We start from the raw sequence: 19,896 nt of genomic DNA, 5'->3' as shown, positions 1-19,896 counted from the left end.
AAAACTATCTTCCCATTTATGTGTTTTATGAACATAACACCCTGGTTTACTTTTTCCATCGACCAAGACATTGGTGGTGATAATACTTTCAAGTCTAAGATATCTTGGGATCCCTTCTGATCAGACACCTATATGACAATAATGTAAATAACTTGCAGTTTTCACTATTTGCAAATCCCTGCTTACATTGCATTCTTCATATCCTTTGTTAGAAGCTTCTTGTGTATCATTAATTTCCTGTGTTTCTTCAACATCTGCGATAAGTGTTATTTCTTCCTGAAAAATATGTTTTTCAATACTCCAGAGATAAACAAATAATATAAACTAGGTTACTTGAATGGGTTCCCAAACAGATGCTAACGGAATAGGATCTGGATATTCGGGAGTTGGACCTCTGAAACCATAAAAGTGTCTCGAACAGATATAAGAACCACGAGAGACCTTGTCTATGGTGAAATCTTTTCGACTACAGGCATTAACCCATCGTTGACACTTTTCTTTTTCGTTGTTTAAAGATGGAAACTTCACAAAAAACACTCCAGGCGCTCCTCTAACCTCCCTAATGCTTGAAGTTTGTTTAGACGAGCAAGAGCCATATTTACAAACAATTCGCATTATTATTGCGTGTCAAAAATCCAAATATCGCGACGCTCTCTGTCACTGTCAGAATTACTACTGTTAGAATTACTATTAAATATTAAATTCTTTTTATAAGGAGTAATTAAAACTTCACCTTTTATCTTCTAAATAGTACTTGTTACGATTAAACGTAAGTTTTAACGTTATTCCGTGTCAAAAATCCAAATATCGCGACACTCTCTGTCACTGTCAGAAGCCTCTACTCTAAGCCTTGGACTTCTTACAAAACCTTTTTCCAACGATTAACCCCTGTTAGAATTACTATTAAATATTAACTTCTTTTTATAAGGAGTAATTACAACGTCACCTTTTATCTTCTAAATAGTACTTGTTACAATTAAACGTTAGTTTTAACATTTGAGAAATTAAATGTGATTGAAACACGAACCGACAGGTTTCGATGGTTACGCGCTCAGGTCTGCTACTGCCAGAGGCTGCTGCTGGTTGGTTCACACAGTGCCACACCCCCAACACTTTACAACCAGTAAAACACTTGCTTTTAAAACAAAGTCATGTGACCGGAAAAGAGATTGTACAGAAACAGAGAAAATAGCAACGTAGCCCACTTGTTTTGCGCTACATCCCGTTTTGCACTGTCAAAGGCTATAGCTTCCGCTCCCTACTTAATTCTCTCTGGTTACGTTCGCTCCAGGATAAAATCAAATCGCTGGGCGGCTTTTACGCGTGGAGATGTTGGGTTAGATTACGCGATCGCGCTTTTTCTCTTAAATTAGTTAAAGAAATGTATGCATAATTAAGTTAAATAAGGCTAGAATCCGCGTAGATTCTGCTGCACAACTAATTTCTTCCGCGAGATTATGATCTGTTAATTCTATCCTCATTTATCAGGTAAATTTATTATTTTCTTATTTTTCAAGGAAAGTGGGCGATGCATTGCACCTTATCCTTAGTAAATACATACACTGAATCACCACAAGTATGATTCACAGCATGCAAAGTGTTTTTTCCTCAACAACTGTCACAAAGCTTAACGCATGGAAAATAGCTTTGGTTTAAAGACACGGGTGCAATGCACTTTATCGCAAATTTCTTTTTTTTTTTTACTTGAATTTTTCAGTTTATTTAATTCAGTTTAATTTGATGCAGAAGTGTAGTAATTATATTACTAAGGGTTTTATTAAGTGGGTGCATGCGTTAAAAATTAATTAATATTCGTTGATTAATTATAACTTGATATAAATAAAAAAAATCTGGCTTATAACTAAGATGAATAGAGCTATCTCAGTTGTGACGTCAGTGCCTAGGTAAAACGTCACGGGTTTAGCTTTGGCAGTGGGCGGCCATGTTTGGTACCACTTTGGTTCTATGCGCAAATGGCATGGGTGACGTCACACTAAACCTTCTGAGATAGCTCTACAGTAGCACGGACAAATTTTACTCATTGGTATAGACTAGTAATCTCATATAAGCTTATATTATAACCTTGTTATTAAAAGGCTGCAATTAAATTTTATTTATTTTTAAAATAATTCCATAATTATTTTGCAAGCTTTTCAATACTTTGGTGATTGGTTGTTAGTAAATGTAAATGCAGCAGCCCTGTATCAATGCCATTAATGCTCTGAGCTTCTATGGATTAGATCATAAGTTTATAAGTTATGTTCCATAAGTTTGTCACTGGTTACTGAGAGCTTGTCATGAAGTGACGTAGGTGAAACGTCATAGATTCTCGTAAAGTGAGGCACTGTCAAAAACCGACTAAATAGTAAGATGGACCGCAAAACCGCGTGCAGTTAATTCTCGCGTTGTCATACTTATGATTATACTTATAAACTTATGATTATATCATATTATTGGACAGTAGAAAGTCTATTTCTGGTCAATAACCAAAAACCCAAAAAATCTGTCCGGAAACAATTTAATTTTTATGGGTAACAAAACATTTTAGAGAAATAGAAAAATTAAGTCTTTTTAATAAAGTTTGAGGTAGATTAAATACTATATGGTTAAAACATCAAATACAAGTCTTTAAAATCCTATATTTGAAAAAGTAATTGTTTTGGCATATGGTAGTTTTATTTAATATAAAGGTTTGTTTGTCATATTATCTTTAAATAAACTCGCAGCTTGGTTATGGGAAAGTTGCACCTTTGCATTGTAATGCGTAACATAATTTTTGACATTTAATGCTGAATCCTTTTGAGATGCAGGCGTTGTTATTGCATGTTTTTTATTCACTACCAGTGTATGGCATTAGCAAAATCGAAATTTTGAATATAAAGAAGACTCAAAAAATGCATAAATATCAAAAATTTGACAATGGCACAAACTGTATTAGCGACGAAAAGCTTTCAATGTCACAAACCACGCAAGCAGAGCAGCATAAAATCGAATTTTCGAAACATGGTCAAGGTGATATGAGTCAATCATCATACACGAGTGTGGGCGTCGATGAGGGGAATGTAACACTCACTTCTCTAGGGTTAGCAGTACCTGACCCGGCTAGTCATGGCTCAACAAGAACAGAGTAATTAATTGATCACCAATTTTGATTGCAGTGCCTGTGACATTTATTATTGGATTTTAATGTAGATTCGAGTTTAGATTTTTACTCTTTGTTTCATTCTGTTTCTAATTTTTTATTATTATTTGACGTTACGTGTGGTTCTGGGCCATAACTATTTTTTTTTGTTAAAGGATCGAAACTATCCCTTGGTTTTTTTGTCCCTAAAAACAAAAGTTTATAGATAAAGCGAAAAGTATACTTCGCTCACAGTTCGCACTTCCCATCCTTTAGCTGTAGACCCCATGTAAAATAAGAAGCAAACGACTCTCCTCTCAACCTCTACGCGAACAAACCAACGAATCAGAGAAGAGGTTTTTGAACGTCAAAGGTTTATAGTAAATTGTACTATATGGTGGCGATCCAAACTTTAATTCTTGGTACAAGAGCTAGCATCGGCTACTATACGGGATTTACGAGAGGTATTTCCACGGATGTGTATTGTAGAAGGAGTAGAGACTAGGCCTCTAGGGCCTAGACATAAGCGTACTAGTGCTCCACGCACAATTTTCGCGCATACCGAGCCAATGTAAACAATCTCTGACGTCACGTGTTTTAAAGAAGGCGTCCGTTTTCTTCTTTCCCGGCTTAATTCTTTGAATATTTTCCATATTATAATTAATATAAATAGAAATAATAGTAAAAATAAAAATTTAAATAAGATTTGCAAACCGTTGAGAAACTCCCGTCACTCGGACTCGATACACAAAAGACCGAGGCTTAACCCTCCTGAATGTTCGTAGCTCGCGGCCATCTTTATTGTTCACATTGGCTCGCCTAGGTTTGGAGGGAGGGTCAAAATTCATACCCCCTTTTTATGGACAAATAAGGTCTAGCTTTTTTTAGTAGAGGGGAAGCTACGAGTCTCTACTCCTTCTACAATACAGCTCCGTGGTATTTCTGTGGGCGCTGCCATAACCTGTCGGCGGCCTTTAGTTAGTGGCTGACATACCCTGTCGGCGATCGCGCTCCACAGCCTTGACAGACCAACTCTCCGAAAAGGGGCCGTTAACCTCGTAAGTCCCGTATATTGATTGAGCCTATTACACCTTCTCTCTTCCAAGATTACACCCGTTCCTTATGCTACGGTCGTGAAGGCAATTATACGCAGAGGTGGTCGACACTATTCTGTTGGTAAAGGGGGGGGGAGTTTCTCATATTACATGGCGCGAGCAAGCTTCAACGAAGTATACTTTCTGTTTTTATCTATGAAAGTTTGCTGAAATGGCAGGAAGGTAGCTAACAACGAAATTTTCAACACCCTTCCGCGAAATGTTAAGTGTCTGGCGAGAAAAATTACTTAATTATAAATATTCCAATGTATTTGGAACACTCGCATGAATCAAACGTTTGACACCTGAATATATCCTTAATATAGCAAAATATACAGGTTGTTTCAAAGAGGGTGGTAGGACCGAAGTACTGTAGGTTCTAAGGGCCATTGTGATTTGATTTACGCTATCCACTGTGATAATTAACCTTTAATAACGTTTTGGATGCTTGGTGTACAACCCACAACACTATGAATAAATGTCATAAGGGGCGTTTCTTATAAATCTGGCAATTTTGAGTCGAAAATGTTCTATGACATTTTGCAATCAAGTTTGTCCGGACCGTACGTGGGACAAATGACGTAGAGCTCCGCATGGCGGGTGGGTAAAAATGAGAGGTCGGTCAGACCATTTATTATTGGAGTGCTTTAAATAAATGCATTATCTTATTTAAATTTAAGGGGTTAATTCGTAACACAGTGCGATCATAACTTGAAAACGGTGTTATTTACGGCAATATATCATAGAATATTTTCACTCAAATCGCTTTTAGAACACTTCTGTCCTACCACCCTTTTTGGAACGCCCTATATATTTCCTAATTCCACACACTTACTGACTGGTCACTGTATCTCCAAAAAGCTTTATGGGGAAGTTCTAGGATATGCCCAACAAAAAAGATTTGTTAATCCGCGCTCGTCTTGGAAATGGCGGTCATAAAGGTTACTAAAAATCCCTGTCGCGATAAATTGTTTGAAAATATCATTTATTACCTTTCTTTTAATCATTTTAAAGGTCAGCAAGTAGTTTGACCATGGAATGTTTATAAATTGCAAAATACATAAACGGCCGGCTTTATAGTCTTTCTCTTAAAATTTTATCTACCTCTTCCTACATTAACTTATAATTACTGTCTTGCAAGTAGCGCTAAAAATTCCTCAGAGTACTTTATTTGTTGCAATTAGCTTTCTCATATAACAATTTATAATTAGTACAACTGTCAGAACGGAAGAATGGGTATTATACCAGTTGTTTTTTTTATAAAATAACTAAATCAAAAAGAATACCGAAAATAATTGTCACAGATATTTCAATCTCAAAAAAGATTGTGTTTCCCGTTAAATAAATAGTTTAACATAAAATCAACTTTTCTAACAGAATTGTTCGACATAAGATCAAAAGATTCGTGGAACATTTAGGATTCCGGTAAACGATAATTTTAATCAATACTACGCGAGTAAAGTGTTTGAATATAATAGCATGATTTCTTGTAGGATATTTGGCTTGGTTTTGATAATAATTGACATCTCGGTATTGATTGCCGACTTGGTAATCGAAAACAAAACGTACAATGAAGAACTTGGTTACGAGATAGTGGCACTATGCTTCGTTACTTATTTCGTATTCGAGGTGTCACTTCGAATTTTCGCGAAAGGGTACATTTTTATCATAAGCGGAAGTGACTTAACAACCAGAAATATGGCATTGAAAATATATTAACGAGCAATATATGGTTGACAAAACACACTGGCATGAACAAAATACACAATTAGTGGTGTATGACTAATTATAGGCGTGTTTATCTATGGCGTAGATTGTTTTATTTCCTATATGCACTAATCTGGTATTATCTAAACACAAAATACGTAACTTCATATCAGTGTAGTTGTACTGTGGAATGTTATTGGAGGCCTGCTGGTCTGTGTACCATAATTTTTGTAAGCTTATAGTTTAGAGCATATCGGTTTTCTTCGCAACAAAATCGTATAGCACAGTTGTTATTTAAATATTAATATCTGCAAAAGTCAATAGACTTAATATATATGAGTGGAGTTTTATTGACTTTAGATATTTGTAATACTGCTTCGATTAAAAAACGTTTGGAATACCATAATACAAGTAGAAATCCTAACAGGACAAATTCAAACCGCGTTACTTTGAGAGATAAAATTTCGCTGTAAGTAACTAATTGGTACTGAATGAAAAATAATTTTGCAATCAGCGTCCATCTTGGAAAATGGCGGCCATGACTGTAAAACCATCGGATAACTTCCGTACCGATTTAACTAGCATTTAGAATACTGGTTCACCATACCCTTTAAACGGGCTTTATGGTTTTGTCTTTGGATTTGAATATGCCACCATCTTCTAAAATGACGGAAAGCAAAGTGACGCCAACGCCGTGACGAGAACAGCCTTACAAAATAGTGCATAGTGAATTTTTATTTAAAATTGCTTATTTTTGAAAGTGAGAGATTTGATGGTGTGTTTTTAACCCCCCATCAAATCTCATAAGTCTTTTAAAATTTGAGTGTATATGTTTGTAAAACAATACGTTAATTTTAGGTGAATACGTTTAGTTGCAATGTATTTCAGAGTTCTTCATATTTGAGAATGTTGTAGCGTGTCTCGTTCAAACCCGACAAACCCTAGCAAGAAGGGATATTTAGTTTACTAGGGAGGAGGTATAAGATGCCTAAGTATTCGCGCGCTATAGTCCCAGTTCCCCTTTCAAAATACAAGGGGGACGTAAAAGGACGCCGGGCTATTTCGCCTCTCCTCAGTCGTCAGTAATTTTCGTCATTCGCGTCGCGCTGACGTGAGTTTTCAAGAACCAATGAGATGCTGGCTGTAATTTGGAGGCGGGGATTAACTCCGGGCCTACGTTTGGACTAGAGAGATAAAGCTAGAAGTGTGGCGAATTTATACCTTCTCCCTAGTAAACTAGATATCACTTCTTGCTCTAGCTATTAAAAGAACTTTCAAAATGTGGGTTTAAGCCAAAATTAGTCGGTGTACCAAAAAGATATTTTTAAAAACGTGTAGTATATTTTCATTTGCCATATTAGATTTGGTTATTAAGCTACTTCTATCAGAAGTAAGATAAGGGACTAGAAGTAAAGTGGTAATAGATCCTGGCACTAGTGAACAAATTTGAGTATTTTATGCCGCTTCCATCGCGCCTACACTAGAGAGAAAAAAATTGGTCGAGTTCCAAAAATATTTTCCTACCCCCATCCCCTCAACCTAAAGCCGCGGAACACGGGCGCGGGTGCTTGAATCTAGTTCGGCCGTCTACCACCGCGAGCGTCTCACGTTTTGGAGGGAAAATTCAGAAACCGCTACCAGAGGGCCAACCGTTGGTGTGTTATCAAGAGTATTCACTTTCGCCAAGTGAAGAATTTGGTTACCTCGATACTTCTAGTCCCTTGTCTTACTTCTGCTTCTATTAAAGTATATTTGGAAACGTTTCAAAACTGTAAATTATACAATACAGAGTCCGGCACTTCTTTCGAAGATGGTACAATGTAATAGATTTCTGCGTCGTGGTACTGGCATTTATAGTTACCCTTTTCTATACAGTATACGACTTTTCAAACGAATTCGGAAAGTAGGTCTATCCATTAAAGCGTACTGGAAGCCAGTTTTATGTTTCATTCGGGAAATCAATACGTTACGTTTTTTATACAGATTGTTAGTCGCGGGTCGACTCATAAGAATAGTCGTATTTATTCGGTTATGCACGGAAAGGAAAAATATTGAGAGAGGGGCTAGACAAATAGTATCGCAAAACAAGAGAAGATATCAGAAAGATGGATTCGATTTAGACCTGACCTACGTTACTGGTAATTTTTCAAATGCTACCACATTGCCAGATAGGAGGATTAATTTTTTTTTGTCAAATATTTTTAGAGAGAGTTATAGCCATGTCATTTCCATCGTCAGGAAAAATGTCATTGTATAGAAATCCAATAAAGGTATTATTTTTTTTTACACGATTTTTCTCAAACGTTAATGGCGGAAAGCTTTCACACATTACGTGTTGGTTTGGCTTATTGACACCAAATTTTCTAGGCTAATGACACCAAATTTTCTAGGCTACGGAGTTTTATGGGGCCTTTTTCATATCTTTTATTTTTAAACCCATGTTTGCTAATTACCTTTAATTCTTAAATTTGACTTGTAGTTAATAAGGTAGATATGAACTGTCAAATATAATACTGAGGTTTAAGAGAACATTAAGGGTTCAAAAAAGTTGGTTATATTCGATGTTGAACCGAAGTTCCCGAGCATAGACACGGAATGCATTCGACTGTTTTTACTGTTTGCGGATTTTCTGCCAAAATCTGACCGGTGCTCTCGTTGGTCCAAATTTCAGCCAACCAAAGAAGCGAACGTGAAAAGTACAGAAAAGGTTCGCGTTCCTTTCAATGGTTGGTTGAAACTCTGGCCAATGAGATTGCTGATCGAAATTTGAGGGAGAATTCATAAAACACGAAATATATATGGTATAATTAATTCATTTCGGATCTTTTACACCCAATATCAGCAACTTCAAAAATCCACGCTATTCTTTTTTGAGTTTCGTTAGTATTTTGAAACCTATTTTTAACACTCTAAAGCGACCTTTGCCCTCCCTTTAACAAACGCTTCTGTAGGAAGTGCTGATCCGACCTATCTGGGGTTCAAAACTCAAAATACTTTTAGAGGGAGTAGTTGCGTGCAGCGTGCCTACGTGTGTAGGCACGTAAGCTGAATACAGAAAAAGTTAAAATCCAATCTTAGGTCAAAACTACTAAAAGCAGATAATCTTACAATGCCTACTCATAAAAAAAACTGACAAATCATAATTAAAAATTTCAACAGGAAGTAGCCAGATTTTTCAACACAAAACATCCAAATCATTATAAAATTTACAATTTATGCAGTAAGAATTTAATATATTGATCCATTTACTCCCTTAAAAAGACGGAAAAATTAACATTGTTGTTAATGTAGGCGAAAAAAGCTACGATGAAACCTATTTTCACGGAATGGTAGAAAGAATAACAATTGACGATCACAATGTCCCCTTATTAAAGTAAGAGTATATCTCTTAATACATCATAAGTTTATAAGATATGTTCCATAAGTTTGACAATACCTATACTTCGTAATGCTAGAGACTTACAGCTCGAGCTAGTTCGAGAACGACATGCGAGAATTGACTATACTCGGTTTTGCAGTCTATCTTCCCATTTAGTCTGTACCAAGAAGTGATATCTAGTTTATTAGGGAGAAGGTATAAGATGCCTAAGTATTCGCGCGCCGTAGTCCCAGTCCCCCTTTCAAAATACAAGGGGGGGACGTAAAAGGAGGCCGGGCTATTTCGCCTCTCCTTATTTGGAAAATACGTAATTTTCGTCATTCGCGTCGCGCTGACGTGAGTTTTCAAGAACCAATGAGATGCTGCTTGTAATTTAGAGGCGGGGATTAACTCCGAATCTACGTTTGGACTGGAGATAAAGCTACAAATGTGGCGAATTTATATCTTCACCCTAATAAACTAGATATCGCTTCTTGTGTTAAGTCTATACTAAGCCTTTGACAGCTCCTCACCAGGCGTCGCTTTACGATAATCTATGACCCACGTCACTTCACGACAAGGTCTCAATAACCAGTGACATACTCATGGAACATATCTTATGAACTTAAGACTATAGTAATTGGTTTGACACGGCTCTTCTAATGTTTTGCCTGCCATTATTTTTCAGAGATATGATCAAATTTGTTAAAAGCGTTCACGAATGGCTAAGCGCTGATGAGCAAAATATAATAGCCGTTCATTGTAAAGGTGGGAAGGGGCGTACTGGGACCCTAATATGCGTCTGGCTTGTTGAAGCTGGATTATTTGACAGTGCAGCTGTGAGTACATAGAAAACTAGTTGAATTTAATCCGAGTAATGGCTTTGACATAAACCACCTGCCTTGATCTGTTGTCAAATTTTATTTCTTTAGGAGAGTCTGGAATATTTTGGAGGACGAAGGACTGATCTTAGTGTTGGCAACAAATTCCAAGGTGTCGAAACACCTAGTCAAGTAAGACTTTTATAAAATTAAATTATAAAAGTGTCTCAAAAGAGTTCGGTTACATATGGGAAAACACTGACTTGTTTCAGGGAGCCCAGCCAAAAATTTTAATTTTTATAGGCATAGGATAAATCGGATTTTTTTTCGGAATTATAGGATTTTGTAGGAGAAAAAAATGTATTTTTATTGGAAAATATAGGCCTAAACATGCTCATATATAATACTATTTTGGCTTAAACTATTCAGAAAAATCTCAAAAAAAATAAAAAGCTGGATTTTACTATGAAAATGGGAACTTATTCAAGATATAATATATAAAACATTTTAGCAAACTCCTTAATTTCGGTTATCTTTTGATGCTAAACTATACGAAAACTTCGATTTAAGTCAAAAATATAGGATATTATAGGACCTTTCATGAAATTTAAGGATAATTTAGGACCGGTTCAAATAGATTAATTTAACAGGAATTATAGGACGCTGGGCTCCCTACTGTTTCAAAACATCGTGAAATCTATATCTATATAAATCAAAGTCCTGACTGACTGACTGACTGACTGACTGACTGACAGACTGACTGATAATCAACGCCCAGCCCAAACCGCTTGCCCTAGAAGGCTGAAAATTTGCAGGAACGTTACTCATGAGTAGTAGGCGCGTACTAAGAAATATTTTTCCAATCCGCCGCCATCTTAAAAAATGGCGCCCAGAAATGTAAAAAATATTCTCTATGCAATTAAGTACGCGCGTTTCAACCGATTTCACAAATATTTAGTACACTGGTTTGCTTTAACCTTAAGACGGGCTGAATGGTCTTTCGGGTTAGATTTTTCACCATCTTTTAAAATGGCGCCCAGAAATGTAAGAAAATATTCTCTATGCAATAAAGTCCGCGCGTTTCAACCGATTTCACAAATATTTAGTACAATGGTTTCCTTTAACCTATAGACGGGCTGAAAGGTCTTTGGGTTCGATTTGTTGCCATCTTTTAAAATGGCGGCCAAAAACTTAAAAACCCTTCATTATGGAATAATGTCCGCGTGAAAAGTAATAAAAAATATCCCGACGGGCTGACGGACTGTGCCGAGTGCCTTCGCTCGTAGGGTGCTACAAAAATATTAGTCATCAGTAAAATCTACACATTATTTATATCATTTTAGATGGAAGTTCTTATTACACGCGAGCGACGCCGCGGGTAACGGCTAGTTATACATACGTGTCGAGACTTTTATCGGGATAGATTTAATTTTAGAAGTGGGAATGGAGAACGGTTAGTATTTACTTCAGTCCGACTCATAGCCCAGAATGGAGCCCCTCCCTCCAATACGCAAGGAAAAGTTTAATTTATCTTATTGGCTCACTTAAACTACGTTTTGATGACGTTGCTAACGGGGACGGCGAAAAATATGTTATTCCTTTTAACCTCTGTCGCTATGACCCGCCTCTTCTTTCATACCCCTCCGTCCCGTGGAAGGGGGTTCGGGACTTTGAGGCGCCCCAGATTACTCTGTTCTCCATTCCTACTTCTAAAATTAAATCTATCCCTGCTTTTATCATCAGCTTGAAGCAGTTATAAATATCATGCACAGCATACTTCTATTCAGTGAAACATAGACGCGATACATGAATTATTTTCCCGTCGCGATGCTACTTATAGAAATGGGAGGAGTTTGCAGTGCATACCTTTATCGCAGCCACTGTGGGGTGCTTACTAGATTACCCTCTCACACCTCAATGTTTCGTCCTTAACCTGGAGTGGAGTCGGAGAAAGGAATAGACCATTTCGGAAATTACATACAAAGAAACCAAGAAACAGGAGTGAGGCCGCCATTGGGGTATTCTTCCTATCGCCAAGAAGCACCGCTAGTGGCAGTTCGAGTTGGCTAGCCTACTGCTTTTAGTAAGTTTGGGCTACGTGTGGCGTTGCAAGGGAGAATACCCCAATGGCAGCCTCGCTTCTGTTTCTTGGTTTCTCTGTACGTAATTTCCGAAGTGGTCTATTCTGGTTTTGCTACTTTTCTTCCTGTTCTAATAAATTATTGACCCTTACCAGATTTAAAATCCGAATATAACTTCATATTATTATCCTTTTTCTAGTTTATAGTATTAAAACCTAAAAATTTCAACCAGGAAATATAGATAGAACAAGGCTTATCTTCCTATACAGTGTTGGGACAAATTTCGCAATGTGGGCGGGTAATTTAAGCTCAGGAGAGTCTGGGTCAACGTTTGGGTCATGTTGACGTCAATAAGAATATAAGAAAATGTTTTACGAAATTTTGCTGTCTGGGCCTTCGTTTACACTTTATAATTAGAGTGTACTTCGATCCTACCACCCTTTTGTTAGAACATCCTGCACAGTATGGTATAAGTAGCAACGCGTCGCAAGAAAAATTTGACTTGTCACGTGACTCGCGTCTATAACTTCCTGGTCATATTATAAATAGTTGAGAAATTTTAAAAATGGGTTGCAACCAATTGGGCCAAGAAAACTCGCAGACACAAACACAACACACCAGATGTCCTATAAAATACAGTGTCGCTTTGCTGAGCATTTTGCAACAATTAGCGATTTCAGTTTTATTAATAAACCTTTTACTACGCATAGAACCGTTTTGTTGGTTACTTTGAACAAATTAAAGAAAAACACAATGGAGAATTACCCCCAAATGTGCCCTTGAAATTAAAACTCATGAAAATTCACGCAATGGCTGGTAATTAAGTTAAAACTCCCATTAGCAATTATATTTATTTTTGAATTAAATTTTCTGTCTACCCTCAGGCATTGGAAACGGAGATGGCAGCGATTTTACATGCGAAATAACGGAGGATAAAGTGAAAGTTTTTGAAATGGGATTCGGAAACCAGTTCAATTGTCGAGTAAGCTAAGCTTTTGTTATTTTTAAATTTCCATAGAAATAGAATGCCTGGTTGCGTGACTGGTTTGAGAAGTGGCTGAATTGCGTTAGCTCTTTTGTAGCCTTTTAGGCGGACTTGATTAAAAACGAAGGTCGTGAAAAATATTTTATTATTACTCTTTCTTTTTATTATTAGGTCGATTATCACGCGGAGAAAGACGTCTTGGAAATTAAGCCTCTTAATAGTCCAGTGTTATGTGGAAACATAAGAGTCAAATTTAATTCAGAGTCGGTAAGTATATAATTATATGAAAAGATCACTAAATGTCTATTTCCTTATCGTTGCAAAGATATACAGTGTATCTATCCATGGATAAAGAATGGGCATGATGAAATTTGTTTTCACGATATAGGATAGGCAACTCCCTATCTAAGACGGCGGATTATTCGATATATATACTCTATCTGTTCCAGCTTCGGTTGTCAGCACGCGCAAAGCTAGGTCTCTATCTTGCGTAGCTTTGTGCGTGCTGACAACAGACGAAAGCAATACTGATTTTTCAGGATTTAAAATCTCGAGATTATATGTACGGAAAATCAGTATTGCCTTCGTCTGTTGTCAGCAAGCAACAAAGCTACGTTACATAGAGACGTGCTGACAACCAAAGGTGGAACAGTGTAATGTTAATAATCATTATAATCTGCCGTCGGAGATGGGGAATTGCCTATCCTGTAGCGTGAAATCAAATTTCCTCACGCGCATTTTTTATCCATGGTATATCATTTCTTTATCGCCATCTACGGGATTTCATTTAATCACGCGATTTCAATTCAAAAAATAGTATAATTTCTGTTCTTTCTACCATCAATTACTATTGTAATAAAACATTTCGCCTCAAAAGTTAATTTTGTGGTAAAGCAGTGACGTTACTGACGTAGCAATAGTAGTTGTATATAGCACAGGGAATCTTTATGTCCCGGGTGAGGATTAAACTTAGAGGTATGGGCGGCACTCGAGTAAACCCACGATGCCTGAGCCATGGTGATGTCAATAAATAGATATTATACAAGCGGTTCCCACATCTTTAAAGCAAGTCTTGGCTGTGTTTTAGTTTAAACAAAAGCCACTAGATGCTCCCATAGTCGAGGGCGGAGTTAACTAGCCCTCCAAGCTTAGCAAAGGCTAATTTTATCTCCGCCCTCGTGGACGAGTTCTAATTGATTCCTGCCCTTTGCAAGGTAAAACTGGTGCTAGCATGCAGTAGCCGACATTTGCTTTAAATGTCGTTGCAGCACCACAAGAATTCTGTGTCGCTCTAAGAAAAAATGTGACCTAAGAGCTTCTTCCACATCACTGATAAACCTACCGAAATACCCTTCTGAATCGGAAATTTTACTTTAAAAAAAATATATTCTTAGTGATTCAAATTCTCTCTACAGAAAAAAGTTCCTCGGCATTACGAAGACTGCCCATTTTACTTCTGGTTTCACACATCTTTCATTGAAAACAACAGGTCTGAACAAACCAAATCTTAAATGTAGGTCAGTCTCAGTGTCCTAATTATACAAAATCTATTTGCGCAGCTTGGTCATTCCGAGAGAAGAACTAGACAATCCGCACAAAGAAAAAACATGGAAACTCTATCGATCAAAGTTTGCTATAGAACTACAATTTGAATCAGTTTCAATTTAGAACATTCCTAACCAAATTTTACTCTCTCAAATTTCATCCTCACCATACTGGTCACAACTCTTTCAATTTTCAATCACTCCTTACGGTAACTATACAAAACCATCAAACGTATTAAATAATAAAAACAACTATTTCTATCAATCGATGTTATTTAAAAATCAAATCTTGTATTTTGCTAATTGTTATTTTACACCCGCGCGTCTAAATAAATCACTCCATTATTAATTTTTGAAAAATATATATATTTAATGTTCCAATTTAAATAAATATATATAATTGTTTGTTTGTTTGTTTAAGCAATAAAAGCTTAATACTTGTATAACGTGTTTTAATTATTGGCACCAGGAAAAATATATAAATATTTTTATCTTTTTAACATTATTAGCAAAAATATTATTTTATCAAATTTAACACCAGCAGATCATTCGGCTAAATAAGTTAAATATTTCTTAGTAGTTTCGTAGGCTAAGAAAAGAGCTCCCGTAGAGGGGAAAGTCCTTAGTACAGTTGGTCCTAGTCCATTATATAGAGCCATCACACCTAAAACACAACGCAATTTATCACCCATATCAATCAGTAATACAAGACGCCCATAACTTGAAGTAAAAGAATTCATTGCCATTTGGTAAATTTGATATATACTTTCAGGGAAAGATTTAATTTTAGAAGTAGGAATGGAGAATTTACGGTTAGTATTTACTTCAGTTATTCCGACTCATAGCCCAGAATAGAGCCCCTCCCTCCAAAACGTAGCGAAAATTTTAAATTATTGGCTCACTTAAACTACGTTTTGATGACGTTGCTGACTGGGACGGCGAAAAATACGTAATTCCTTTTTACAGGGTTCATACAACTTTTGGAAAACAAATTTCCTTGAGATTTCCAGGTTTTTCCCCATATAATTCCCTGAGTTTTCCAGGTTTTTCCCGTATATCGAGTATCCTATGGAGCAAATGCTATCGAAAGACGGAGGGGACTATAACATACTAAATGGACATCCCCGTATCTCTAGTAGAACCAGAGTTATGAGCCCCCAAATGTGGTGTAGTGTTAATCCTATGGAGGGTATTCTTACGAACATTTTGCTTAATTACTCGGCCCCTGTTTGACAAACATTTCCCTGATTTCCCTGAATTTTACTAAAAATTCCAAATTTCCCTGAAGTTTCCCTAAGGTTTTTGTCAACTATTTATTTCCCTGATTTTTCCAGGTTTTCCCTGTTTTACATGTTTGTATGAGCCCTGTTTTTACCTCTGTCGCTATGACCCGCCTCCTTTTTCATACCCCCCCGTCCCGTGGAAGGGGGTTCGGGACTTTGACGCGCACCCAGATTACTCTGTTCTCCATTCCTTCTTCTAAAATTAAATCTATCCCTGATACTTTTAAGTGTTGTTATCTGCAGACTGAGTAGCGTCTATAGGCCATAGAATGGGGATGTATTATTTTTCTGCTTATAGATCTTTTTGACGTAAAAAAAAGGGGGTAGGTAGTTGGGAACCGAGTTGGAGACAGTAAAAGCGACATCTATCGCCAATAAGCGAAAAAATTATGCTTTTCCAATTACTATTCCAAAAAATTTGGGCTTTGACGTCATTTTTGACTCATTCGTGCTACTGGTCTAATATTGTAGTCCTTCCACCTCTTACTGGCCCATACTTTTGGGAAGGTAAAATTTGGGTATAGAAGATTAGCCATTATGTTAGGGGTGGCAGCATTTGCTTTAAAGGAGCCTGGAGTCAAGTTATAGAAAACGGATGAAATTTTCCCTTCGTTTTAAATTACATGATTCCAAAATTAATATAGCACATGAAAACAACAGAGGTGCGATACTGGAAAATTTGGATAAAGTTGAAAGAACTTGGATGGTGTGTAAAAAGTTAAGAACTTTTGGTAAATAGCGTAAGATGTAGCTAGTGAGAGTTTTATTCGGTATAGAGCGCCCTCTGACAGGCCAATGAGCACAAAATGTGTGAATATTCATCAGTGTGCATCTAATAGCGTTTTCCTTTGGGTCCTCGCGGAGCGCTCCCAAGGAGCAATAAAAATGGTAGTAGTAGTTTCCAGCTTCGTTAAAGACTGTTTTTGAAGAATAGGATCTCCTAGTTTTATTCCTCCATGGGAGCGCTCCGCGAGGACCCAAAGGAAAACGCTAGAAGTTTAAAACTTTAAATCAAAATGTCTAATAAAAAATATTAATTTCAAAATACAAATATTTTTCTTCAAGTTACGACGAGTGTGACCCCTGGTGTGCCAGACAACTAAAATAAAAATTATTATACCTTCTTGTCTTATAATAGTTCTCATGATTGATATCATTCCTCCCTTGGATCCTGATATTTGAACCCTTGATTTGACAACATCAGCGGGGAAAATTGAAATCCAAAGACCTAATCCACCTATTCCTCCACTAATAATAGTTCTAACCGGTCCTGAATCCATTTAAAACGAGAAAAGCCATTTAAAAGTGAATGGATATCGAACAAATCCCAAAACCATGAAAATGAAAATGAAAATGAAGATTTAATTAATAACCTATTTCATCTTTAGTTTTTCCTGCGGGTGTAAGAAGTTCCCTAGAAACTTCGTAAGCTCCAAAGAAGAAAAAATAGCCAGGCATTTCGCGAGCAAACGTTGGAGTCAAGCCACAAAACAGGCCTCGAACTCCTTCAGTTTTTAAAATTTGACTAGTTAATTTCCACGGACCGCTAAAAAAATTCATTTTATTAATTTTTCAAATACGTCGTCGAGTGTACACCAATCTCACATTTTAGGTCCACCAGTTTCCCTAATAGCTTGAAGCCTGCATTTAATCAGCTCAGTCGGACATAACGTTAACGAGGAAAAAAATGCGGCTAAAAATCCGGCGCAAGCATTTGCAAATGGATTCAATTCTTCCGATTTGCTTTTGCCCGTCATATACATAACAGCGTTTTGGCACACGCCATACGCGCAAAATAAGACTGAATTTTCAGCGATATTTGCTAGTAACGAAGGAGTGGTTCCAGCGTATAACCCTCTTATTCCATCTTTCACTAATGTTTGTCGAAAACAATATAGACTAGATGGATAAAGCTTCGGAAATGATTGCATTTTGACTTTAACAGTGTCTAGGGGTTGACCCACTAGGACATTAGCAGTCCCTCCTATAATTGGAAATACAATTTTTAGGTCTCGATCTAGCTTTATGAAGTACGACAATTACGATACCTGCTGCACCAGCAGTTAAATCTATAAGTGCGGTAATTGTGGGATGAACTGTATTTTGAGATTTTTTACTCAGGGCAGCGGGTTCCATTTTCAAATATTGTTAACTTTAAAAGTAATTAGGAAAAGTTAATAGTATTGTTTTATTGTTTGAACTAAACCTGTAGGAAAAATAAACCACGTGAACGCCCCCATAAGCTAATCTCATTATCTTGCTATAGACTAATGGCAGCCCATGTTATTTGTCCATAGACTTTAATACAATCAAAGCTGGGAAACTGCCATTACTCTATTACATTAAGAAATAGGACTACGATAATTATGAGTTTTATCATTATTTTCTAACCAGGATGATAAGTCTAATAATAGAAAATCAAGTAATCTAATTATAAGCCCAGGATAAGGCTAAGATCTCAAACTCAAAAATTCATAATGTATTTGTTGACGTCACTTATTATATAGAGTAATGCCATGCCATCCCCCTACCGGGGAGAGGGGGGCTGCGCGCGTATATTATCCATCAAAGGGGTATACTCCCCTTTCCTTTATATAGAGCTATTTCAAGTCGGGGGGGAGGGAGAGGGGCGTTTGACAGTTTTTGAGGCGGGGTTTCGCCAGTTCCCGCCCAGGCGCCTTAATGTGCGCGAAATTTCGCATAGAGTTCTTCAGCGGCGCCCACAGAGGGAGGGTGAAAACCGGCTCCGTTTATTGGCAGGCCCAACTGTGAGTCTGTGACGTCCCCCCCCCCTCCTCAACTGATATAGATATGAAGAAGCTTTGAAATGTTGCCTCAGGAAAAGATCTGAAAATGCTCCGTATATATTTTCGAAAAATTCTAAACAATTTTATAATAGTTGCACTCTCAAGAGCTATAATTTTGATGATTTCCATTTGAATTTCTCTTATAAAAATATGAACAAGAGTAAGAGTAACGGATCAAAGTACTTCGAATTCGATCATACAGAACATACCTTGCTACGTCTCTTAGACTGCTCTGAACCCACGTGGATTCTCCAAAAACCACTGCCCGAACTGCCGTCAATTTAGCAGACATCATTTTATCCTGCCTGAAATGCCGGTTTCTTATGTCCCCCATCTTGCGGTCACAAACTCAATATCGAGTGGGCTATGCTCTACGCTGAGTATGGTCATAACTCACGCGATTCACGCTCCCAAGGACGCACGCTGCTCGCGCTATAGTATATTGGGTACGTTCAGTAACCCTCTTTGATGACAGCGCTTACTAAGCGATGTCAGATTTTCACTACTGTACGCTTTTTCGCGTTTCCGGTTTTGACGTCATGATGCTCAGCGCTTGCTCATCAGAAAAACCATCTAATCGATATGGTTTTTTTGATGGCGTGACGTAGTGCTTGACTGTTGTTGGCGCGGGATTTAAAAATTAAATTCCAATAATGCTATTCCAACAGTAATTGTATTAGTTTTCTTTACAAAAATACTTCTACCATTCAAATGGACATACTTTTCTTAAAAAATTTCATTATTTGCGAGTTCGTTAATAGTGGACAAGAACCATTTGCGCTTCGTAACGTTTTGAGGGCCAGTAAGACATTTCCCCAACCCCATTTTCGAAAACAGCGCTAACTTCAAAATGTGACTTTTCCGTTCAACAACCTTTTACGTCACTGTGACGTCTCGAGCCCATCAACCAAACATCAAGAAAACAGCGATTTCTTTGAGATTTTCGTTACTGAACGTACCCATAGGAGGCGGTACTTGCATCGTTGAGTGCGTGATCGAGTGGGCTACGGCATGGTTGAGGAAATTTAAAAAAAAATAAAATAAAAACAAAGGATGTAATTGTTGTGGATCCGTAGAAAGAAAAAATCATTTATT

The 19,896-nt window shown here is 37.2% G+C and overlaps 2 protein-coding genes across 3 annotated transcripts; one reads left to right on the top strand and one right to left on the bottom strand.

The window, feature by feature from the left end:
- Positions 1-1,279: 1,279 nt before the first annotated feature.
- Positions 1,280-15,154, top strand: LOC149690108 (phosphatidylinositol 3,4,5-trisphosphate 3-phosphatase TPTE2-like). The gene is made up of 16 exons (XM_089869637.1): positions 1,280-1,488; positions 2,845-3,127; positions 5,593-5,640; positions 5,709-5,870; positions 7,712-7,825; positions 7,906-8,060; positions 8,128-8,192; positions 9,082-9,142; positions 9,214-9,295; positions 9,969-10,119; positions 10,213-10,293; positions 12,893-12,998; positions 13,067-13,164; positions 13,339-13,434; positions 14,583-14,656; positions 14,727-15,154. Exons 2-16 carry the CDS (start codon positions 2,895-2,897, stop codon positions 14,833-14,835), a joined length of 1,635 nt encoding a protein of 544 aa, XP_089725763.1. The 5' UTR covers positions 1,280-1,488; positions 2,845-2,894; the 3' UTR covers positions 14,836-15,154.
- Positions 15,054-19,760, bottom strand: LOC149690107 (mitochondrial ornithine transporter 1). 2 transcript variants are annotated; one of them, XM_089869646.1, is made up of 6 exons: positions 19,011-19,760; positions 18,043-18,146; positions 17,600-17,978; positions 17,368-17,540; positions 17,115-17,264; positions 15,054-15,375 (listed from the first exon to the last, which is right to left on the bottom strand). In XM_089869646.1, the coding sequence occupies exons 2-6, from the start codon at positions 18,128-18,130 to the stop codon at positions 15,257-15,259; spliced, it is 909 nt and encodes a 302-aa protein (XP_089725772.1). In that variant the 5' UTR covers positions 18,131-18,146; positions 19,011-19,760; the 3' UTR covers positions 15,054-15,256. The 2 variants fall into 2 exon arrangements, with proteins under 2 accessions (XP_089725772.1, XP_089725771.1); XM_089869645.1 differs by having other exon boundaries at positions 18,043-19,760.
- Positions 19,761-19,896: the final 136 nt, after the last annotated feature.

Source organism: Phalangium opilio, unplaced genomic scaffold, assembly GCF_054372755.1.
Source record: "Phalangium opilio isolate 3A_F unplaced genomic scaffold, DU_Popi_V2 ptg000031l_1, whole genome shotgun sequence".
In the NCBI taxonomy this organism is placed as follows: domain Eukaryota; kingdom Metazoa; phylum Arthropoda; class Arachnida; order Opiliones; family Phalangiidae; genus Phalangium; species Phalangium opilio.
This window is presented reverse-complemented; position numbering and strand designations above follow the sequence as displayed.

Bases quoted from the DNA above. Each gene is read 5' to 3' on its own strand.
- LOC149690107 (XM_089869645.1), bottom strand. From the start codon at position 18,130: ATGGAACCCGCTGCCCTGAGTAAAAAATCTCAAAATACAGTTCATCCC. The intron at 17,265-17,367 runs GTTATTAATTAA...AAATGGATTCAG, and splicing joins AAAAACTAAAGATGAAATAG to GACCGGTTAGAACTATTATT. The intron at 15,376-17,114 runs GTATAATAATTT...GTTGTGTTTTAG, and splicing joins AACTATTATAAGACAAGAAG to GTGTGATGGCTCTATATAAT.
- LOC149690108 (XM_089869637.1), top strand. From the start codon at position 2,895: ATGCATAAATATCAAAAATTTGACAATGGCACAAACTGTATTAGCGAC. The intron at 3,128-5,592 runs GTAATTAATTGA...CTTTTCTAACAG, and splicing joins CATGGCTCAACAAGAACAGA to AATTGTTCGACATAAGATCA. The intron at 10,294-12,892 runs GTAAGACTTTTA...TACTACGCATAG, and splicing joins GTGTCGAAACACCTAGTCAA to AACCGTTTTGTTGGTTACTT.